This window comes from Chrysochloris asiatica, unplaced genomic scaffold, assembly GCF_000296735.1.
Source record: "Chrysochloris asiatica unplaced genomic scaffold, ChrAsi1.0 scaffold00125, whole genome shotgun sequence".
In the NCBI taxonomy this organism is placed as follows: Eukaryota; Metazoa; Chordata; class Mammalia; order Afrosoricida; family Chrysochloridae; genus Chrysochloris; species Chrysochloris asiatica.
Window position 1 is genome coordinate 8,702,375 of NW_006408643.1, and position 8,806 is coordinate 8,711,180.

Here is an 8,806-nt window from a genome sequence, read left to right on the forward strand (position 1 = left end):
CCTCTTTGCCTTCAGCAAGTAAGGTTGTATCATCTGCATATTGTAGGTTATTTATGAGTCTTCCTCCAATGCTGATGCCATGTTTTTCTTCATATAATCTAGTTTCTCTGATTATTTGCTCAGCATAAAGATTGAATAAATACGGTGAAAGAATACAACCCTGGCACACACCTTTCCTGATTTTAAGCCATTCAGTGTCCTGTTGGTCTCTTCAAACCACAGTCTTTTGATCTGGGTACAGTTTTTCCATGAGCACCATTCTGTGTTCTGGAATACCCATCCTTCACAATGTTCTCCATCGACTGTCATAATTCACACAGTCGAAAACCCATGTGTAGTCCATAAATCGCAGGCAAACCTCTTTCTGGTATTCTCTTGAATTCAGCCAAGACCCATCTGGCACCAGCGATGATGTCCTCTGCTGAATCCACCTTGAATTTCTGGTAGTTTTCTCTCAATGTACTGTTGCGGCGGCTTTGGAATTATCTTCAGCAAAATGTACTCACATGTGATATCAATGAGTTGCTTGATAATTCTCTGTTGGGTCACCTCTCTTGAATGGGTGCAGATAAGGATCTCTTCCAATTAGTATGTGTCCTCCAAATCTCTTGGCCTAGATGAGGGAGCACCTCCAATGCTGCATCAGTTTGCTGTAAGATTTCAGTTTGAATTTTGTCCATTTCTGTAGCCTTGTTTTTCCCAATGCCTTCAATGTACCGTTGGTTCTCGATCATATGCTTGCTACCTTTTGAAATGGTTAATCATTGTCCATTTCTTTTTGGTACAGTGACTCTGTGTATACATGCCATCATTCTTTGATGCTTTCTGCATAATCATCAGTATTTTGCCCATGGTGGTGGTGGTTATGTGCCGTGGAGTCTGTTGCGACTCATAGCGACTCTGTATAGGGTTTCTGAGGCTGAAAATGTTTATGGGAGCAGAAAGCCTTATCTTTCTCCCGCGGAGCGGCTGGTAGGTTCAAACCGTTGACCTTGAAGTTTTTATTTTATTCGTTACCACTGTGCTACCAGAGCTCCTTATTTTGCCCAGGGAATCCTTCAATATTGCAAGTTGAGGCTTGATATTTTTCTTCAATTCTCTCTGCATGAGAAATGCTGAATGCGTTCTTCCCTTTAGGTTTTCTAACTCCAGGTCTTTGCACATTTCATTATAACCCTTGACTCTGTCTTTGAAATTTTCTGTTCAGCTACATTACTTCCTCATTTCTTCCACTTGATTTAGCACCTCTAGGCTAGAGAACAAGTTTCAGCGTCTCTTTTGATATCCATTTTGGTCTTTTCTTTCTTTGCCATCTTTTAAATGACCCTTTGCTTTCTTTTTGTATGATGTTCTTGATGTCATTTTGCAACTCTTCGGTCTTCGGTCATTAGTGTCTAATGCATCAAATTTGTTCTTGAGATGATCTCTGAATTGAGGTGGGACATATTCAAAGTCATATTTTGACTCTGTGGACTTATTTTAGTTTTCTTCAACTTCATCCTGAACTTGCATATGAGCAATTGATGGTCTGCTTTGCAGTCTGCCCCTGGCCTTTTGGCTGATGACACAGAACATATTGATTGTATGTTTGATCAATTTCAGACTAAAGAAGTTGGTAGAATTCTTCAATTTCATCATCATTGACATTGTGATGTGGTTGGTGTGTAAATTTGAATAATAGTGGTACTAACTGGTCTTCCTTGTAGGCATATGGATATTATCCTATCACAGACAGTATTGTACTTCAAGATAGATCTTGAAATGTTCTTTTTGATGACGAATGCGACACCATTCCTCCTTTTTTTTTAAAGTTTTTACTGTGAATTATGTGATAGTTTACAGGGGAGAACATTGTCTTTACATTCATCCTATCATATTTTATTTCATTGCAATGATTACAATCCCCTGCATGCATCATCAAACAACCAAAGGGTACACCCCGCACGCCTGCCCCCCCAGCTGTCAGCACACAGCCCCTCTCCCTCCCTGAATCTGGAGTCCCCAGCCACTCCATCTGTCCACTTTATCATCTCTGCCTCCATCTCTGACATCACTGCTTCTCTGGGTAGGGTCCCGCACTTCGCTTTTCTTCCTTGATGGTTCCAGTGACCTCGCCCCTGGACTGCAAAATTAACCACTCCCTCTTCCTGTTACAAAACGTCTACCTTTACATTTCCAACACTCACAGTCAGTCCTGGTAGCAATTATTCCCGGTTGAACCACAAGAGCCTTATCCCCATCTCCTTTCATCAGCTCTGTCCAGACAGGTTGGAAACCACTCAGTGGAGAGTCTACCTTTCCTCATACCCTCTGGAACTTGGCTCCCTATTGAAAGCTTGTAAGGTAGTCACTTCTTGCCTTTGTTGCCCCCCCCTCCATTTTGGGTAGCCAGTGTTTAAGGTGCCCATCCTTGTCGACCCTGTGTACCAAGGGGGTAACACCAGTCCTCTTGAATTTGTCATTCCTGTCATAGTAAACTATATGATTGTCTTATTAAAAATGGCCAATACCAATCCATTTCAGTTCATTAATGCCTAGGATATTGATGTTTATGTGTTCCATTTCATTTTTGACAACCTCCAATTTTTCTAGATGCGTACTTTGTACGTCCCCTATTCCGATTTCAAATGGATGTTTGCAGTAGTTTCTCCTCACGTTGAGTTGTGCCCCATCAGCAAACAAAGCTCCTGAAATCTTTACTGAATTCACATCATTACAGTCAAGTCTACTTGGAGGAGGCAGCTCATCCCCAGTTTGTATTCTGATTACCTTCCAAGCCGAGGGGCTCATCTTCCGGCACTCTATCTGACAATGGTCTACTGCGATTCATAAGGTTGTCAGTGACCGTTCCCCACTGGTATTTACGACCCTAATGGCATAGCTTCCGTATCACAACAACATGCACCCCACCGCAGTACGACAGACTGACAGATAGGAGTGGTCGGGGGAGCCTCTGGATGGGTTCAGATGATCAACTTTTCCGTTAGCAGCCGAGTGCTTAGCTGTTTGTGCCTCCTGAACTTGTTTCTTTCTCTTTGTTGTGGTTGTTAAGTGCGGTCAAGTCAGTTCCGACTCCTGGGTTTGCAGGGAGCAGCAAGTAGGTGGCTTTGAATGGCTGTCCAGTGCTGACCCTGGAATGCCACACCAGGGGTCTTGTCACTGTTGAGGAGGCTTGAAGTCCAAGTTCAGGGCGCCGGCTCTCAGGGAAGGCTCTCTCCATCCACTGAGGAGGGAACCCCTTGTCCCACCTTCTCTAGTGGTCTCGCAGCCCCTTGGAAGCCTCCATGTGGCATTTGTCTCTCGCTGTTTGTGCTCACGAGCGTCTGTGCCCCATCTGCCCCGTTGTACCTCAGAAGCCAGTGGTTTAAGGCACACCCAGCACACATAAGGTTTTCTTTGTGGTGTAAGTGAGTTCTTAGTTCCAAATAGGATTACATCCATGAGTACATTGTACTGGACTGGTTGGTGAACATCAAGGTCTGTGGTTTGAGCCCATCAGCTGCTCCTTGTGAGAAGGATGAGGCTTTCTGCTCCCCAGAAGATTGAAAGCCTTGGACATGCACAGGTCACTATAAGTCAGAAGCGACTCAACGGCGCTTAACAATAACAACATCCATGGTTATACGTCCTTGAGTGGATTCCCCATAGGTAGCGTAGTGGTTACTTGTGGGGCTGCTAACCAAAAGGTCAGCAATTCGAAACTACCAGCCGCTCCTTGGGAGAAAGATGAGGCTCTGGGTTCCCAGAACGGTTTGTGATCTCGGAAACCTATACAAGGTCGCTGTTAGTTGGCACCGGCCCTACAGCACCATCTCTCCTCTTCACAGGGGTAAATTGCCAAGTCTTCCTACTGTGGGTCCAACCATCAGGTCCAGCCACTGATCTGACCTTCCGGTTAGCAACCAAGCACTTGACCCTCGCTCCTTCCGTCTTTGTAAGGATTAGGATTTCAGCACATTAAAAAACTGTAGATATTATTTTCGTTGTTACTGAAAGTATTGTTGTGAAGTGCCGTCGAGTTGGTTCCGACCCATAGCGACCCTGTATAGGGTTTCAAAGGAGCAGCTGGTGAGCTTGAACCGCCGACCTTGCAGTTCAAATGGCTTTGCAGTCTGGCGCATTAACCTGCAGCCACACCAGGACCGAAGGTGTACACAGCAGAAAATTCAACAATTTCCAACACGTATTTTGTTGTTGCTGTTGTTATGTGCCGTGGAGTTGGTTCCAACTCATAGCGACCCTGTACAGGGTTTCTGAGGCTGTAAATTCTTACGGGAGCAGAAAGCCTCATCTTTCTCTCACAGAACAGCGGGTAGTTTCGAACTGCTGACCCTGAGGTTCGCAGCCCGGTTTGTACCCACTACGCTACCAGAGCTCCTTAACACGTGTTTTGGAGAGACACAATTCAGTCCCTAACCGTATCCCTTTTGAGTTTGCACAGTGGTACCCTGTGGGCTGGTGACATCCTGGGACAGGGAAGGGAGGTTCCCCCCATTCTCCAGCGGCTCTGGGGGTGCCTCCTCCTCAGCCAGGGCCATGCCCCCTACCCCTGTCCCCAGACACCGACCGCAATGTGCTATCCCACCCCTTTGCCCTGGTGGTGATCCTGCTGAACGTATGTCTTAACACCATGTTTGCCCTGGCCTTCCGCATCATCTACCAAATTGTCAAGAAGTCGCGTGTCAAGGTGAGGCAATCCTGGGGCTGGGCTCCCCGTGGCATCAACCAGAGACATGAGGTCGTGGGACCCTGGCACAGGACCTAGTGTCCTCAGAGGGGGACAAGCAGGAGGTCCTGGGGCCCCAAGCGAGAGCCTGGACTGAAATGCTGACACTGTGGAGCTCTGGGCAATTAGAACCTGGGGCCTGGGGTTAGAGATGACAAAACCAGCCTTGAAATGGTTGAGGCAAAAGGGGGGCCTTAGGGCTCACATAGCCCAATGTGGAAGGTGGTTTGAATGACTAGGATGTTAGACCAAGACATGGCCACGAACCTGCCAACTATGGTCTGTCCGTCTTTGGCTCTGGGCACCTTTTACTATGTAGCTGGACCCCCGGTTGCCCCAGGATCCCCTCTCTTGGCTTTGCCACCCGAGGGTGCCCCAGGTACCCAGTCACTGGTTCGGAGTTAAGTCCCAGGCAAGGACAGCAGTTAGTTCAGCTAGGCAGTCAGTGGAGGTCAGGAGCTCTGGATAGTTCCACTGAGGGATGGGTGACCCGCAGACCAGTGAACAAAGTGTGGGAACCCTGATGACGCCACTCTCGCCTTCTCTGCAGGTGGAGGAGGTACCGAGTGAGGAGATCGTGGAAGAGCCCATTTCTTACATACATCGGGGGTCTCGTGTCCGGCGCTCCAGCTATGCCTTCTCCCACCGTGAGGGCTATGCCAACCTCATCACCCAGGGCACCATCATGCGGAGGGCTCGGGACACCAACAGTGAGCTGATGAATGATGAGCAGCCCCCATCCGAAGATGAGATGCCCCCGAGCATGAAGGACTCATCCTGGCACCCCAGAAGGCTGTCTCTGCTGGGGAAGAAGAAGCACCAGCGTGTGGAGAAGACTCCCTCTGAGGATGTGGTCTTCAACCCCATGGGGAACTCCTCCGTAGCTTCAGAAGGACAAGCCCCCCATTTGGAAAACCAATCCAAATCCTCTATTCCCATGACGTCCCCTGAGAAGAAGCCATCTTCTCGAGATAGGTCTTTATCAAGTGGAAAGAGGTCACTTTCTAAGGAGGGATCCCTGTCACCTAAAGAAAGCCTGCCGTCCACGTCTGTGAGTCACCCACAGCCCTCGGAGGGTCAGTCGCTGCCTCCAGAGAGCCAGTCACTAACTCGGGAAAACAGTTCATCGTTTTGGAGGTTCTTGAGACTGCCCTGGTTGCTCATGTGGCAAAGGGATCTCTTGTTTGGAGAGAAGACAGAGGCAGTCCCCAGTGAGACGCCACAGTCACTGGGAGACCGCCCACCACCACCTGCAGAAGAATCATTGCGAGCTGAGCAACCTGTGGAGGCTGAGCCCTGGTCACAGGAGAAGCAGTCGTCCTCCATGGAGTGGTTACCAGTCACCATCGAGGACCACGTCCAACCTGGACAGGAGGCGCAGTCCCCCTCTCCTCCAGAGAAGCAGTAGCTGCCCGAGGCTAGGGAGCGGGAGGGCTCCTTCCCTAGGAAGAGGGGTCTGTACCCTTCTCTCTTTTCCAATAAACCACCACGGTCCATCTGACTCCAGGACTCCTTGGGCTCCCCTTGCCTACCTCTGTTTTTGTGATGTCACATGAGGCGGCTTAGTCTTTCCTAGTTTTTATTTTTTCTTTAATCAGAATTCTGACCTCTAGTGACCTGGTCTAGGAATTGCAGGGAAAGTTTGTGCAGGGAAAGGTTTCACCCTGGGGTTGATGGTGCAGATGAAGTTTCATTGCTCTCAAAGGAGGGAAGGAGTGCTAGGCAGATCCTATCAAGGGGTGCCTGCTGACCCCTATCATATGGCAGCCCCTCCACAGGCCGTCCTGATTTCTTCCCTTCAGATAAACCACCATACTCCTTAGTCACTCACAGTGTAGTTGGCAGGTCCTGAGAACATCTTTGTCTCGGGCAGGGTTGTTGGCACAAAGACACTGTGTTTTTCTCTTTGATTCTTAGCTGTACCTTAAAGAAGGTGGGGACTTAGAGAGGGCCAGTGGCCCAAGAAGACTTCAGAGAAGGGTGGGCTCTGTCCCTTTCCTCCCCGTGTCTCCTGCCAGCGGGTGTACCCCATTCCTCCCCACCCCCGTCTCTTGCACCCTCCTTCAGATGGTTCATACACACACCCAGATGAGTGACTAGAAAATAATTTATTGAAGAAAAACAAAACAACCAAGCCAACACAGCAATGGTTAACAATGATGATGATTTTCTTCTTCTTTGAAGTTTTAAGCCTGTCTCCTGAGGGTGGGGCTGGGGAGAATTTCGCAGTTCCCTCCTCCAGCATTGGGGTGGATCACTGAGGGTCTCCCCTGTATTCTCCACTAAACACTCAAGACCCTGTAGCCTCTGGGGCCTCCCTTACCCTCAGCTGAGATAACCCCTCCCCAAAGACCAGGACTTAGGGAAGTTTCTGAAAGGGCCACAAGAGGGAGGCCCCAGGAATCTGATGGGCTGGTTTGGGGTCAACCACTAAGAGCAGGAAATGTGAAACGGCCCAAGTTCAGGTCAGTATAGGGGCTGGGTGAGAGGAACTCCGGAGCTATCTCCCACCCCCACTAATGTTTTAGGTTGGTTGAATTCTCTGTTCGAGGCCCAGCCCTCAAATCTGGGGCCTCCTGCCCTACTGGATGTGAGGGATCCATGTGTGAGGGGTTAGGGGTTTGTTCTGGAAAGTGGGACCTCCCTTCTTGAGATTCCTATCTGTGAATCTTTGGGTCGCCCCCAAGGAAGCACAAAAAAAATCCCCATGTCAGACTGTCTCTAGGAGCTGGGTGGTGGCTCACAGCCTGGAGACATCGTCCCACAGCTGCCCTTCTGTTCTCTAGGGCCCAAAGTGGGCTGGGAGAGAGGTTCCCCACCTCCGCCACCTCCTGACTGGGACCCACCAGAGCCTCAGCAGACACTTCGGAGTGGGGTTATACGGGGCACACTCGGACCTCCACCACCCTGGGCGACAAGACTCGGGTTGCTGTCTGATTGTCTCTCTCTCCTCTGAACAAGACACTTAGGAATTCATGCTAAAGTGAAACCCACCTGGGTGGGGGGCTAGCCCAAGACAGTGATGACACATGATCTCCAGAACCAGGATTGGCAGGCAGGTGGGCACCCAGGGGTGGAGCAGAAGCTGGGGATTGGATACTTGAACTTGCCACCCTCCACCCATCGGCCTCCTCCCTTCCTCCCCACCTTGGTCATTTCCCCCCAGTACAGTTCCGTGGAAAGGGGGACAGAGACTCTGGCAGGCAGCGCAAAGAACCACCACACAGCACCAAGTGGGGCATGAAGTACAAGGATGATTCGACAAGGAATCCGGGGATCAAGACTCAACGGCCCGCCCCCACCCCACCTCCCACCCCATCACGTATTACATCAGCTTTGGGGTACAATAGTCATGCATCAAATTCCATTTCATCTTTTTTTTTTTTTTTTTTTTTTTTCTTCCTTTTTTTTTTTTTTTTTTTTTGGTCTCTGTTAAATTACATTTGAACACAGAACACATAGATAGTAATAAATACTCTTATAAGACACGGCTCAGAACAAACAAGAAACAGGACACTCAGGAGAACTGAAAGGTATACCATCGCTCACTCTCCCTCTCTCTCTCGTTCCTAAAGGACTTCATTTAAATAAGAAATCTGTAAAAGCGCAGATCGCTCCTGCCTGCTAGCTCAATCTCTCTTGCTCACTGTCCCACTATCTTTTCCCTCCGACCACCCATCTCCCTTCATAGGACATTCATTGTCTCCCACCAAACCATCAAATAAATCACATGCCATCGTCTGCAAAATTATAATTTAACGGTATAAAGCTTCAAGTCACATATTCCAAAAACTAGCTAAGGAATTTTTTTTAAATCACATAAACTATACATTAAATATTTTGAGGTATTTCAGAGAAAATTGTCAAAGGCTCAAAGGAATTGTGCTGGAGGTATACTTCCCCGGAGTGGAGAATGGTCTTTGGTATGTGGCAGCCAGCTGGGTATCTTTTGGGGAGACCCCAGAGGAGAGGGGCTGGGTGTGTGTGGTGCTGGGGACTAGAGGGGGTCACGGATTCTGGTGGAGGGGGTTGTGTGTAGGCGTTGTGTGTACCTGCATCTGTAAGGTGTGTATATATATA

General features: G+C 48.7%; 1 protein-coding gene across 1 annotated transcript in view; it reads left to right on the forward strand.

The window, feature by feature from the left end:
- The window catches only part of ATP8B3 (ATPase, aminophospholipid transporter, class I, type 8B, member 3), a 53,718-nt gene extending 47,584 nt beyond the window's left edge, over positions 1–6,134 (forward strand). The window contains exons 28-29 of the mRNA XM_006869072.1: positions 4,560–4,687; positions 5,277–6,134. Coding sequence (XP_006869134.1) covers positions 4,560–4,687; positions 5,277–6,134 — 986 coding nt within the window. The remainder of the gene's footprint in view (positions 1–4,559; positions 4,688–5,276) is intronic.
- Positions 6,135–8,806: the final 2,672 nt, after the last annotated feature.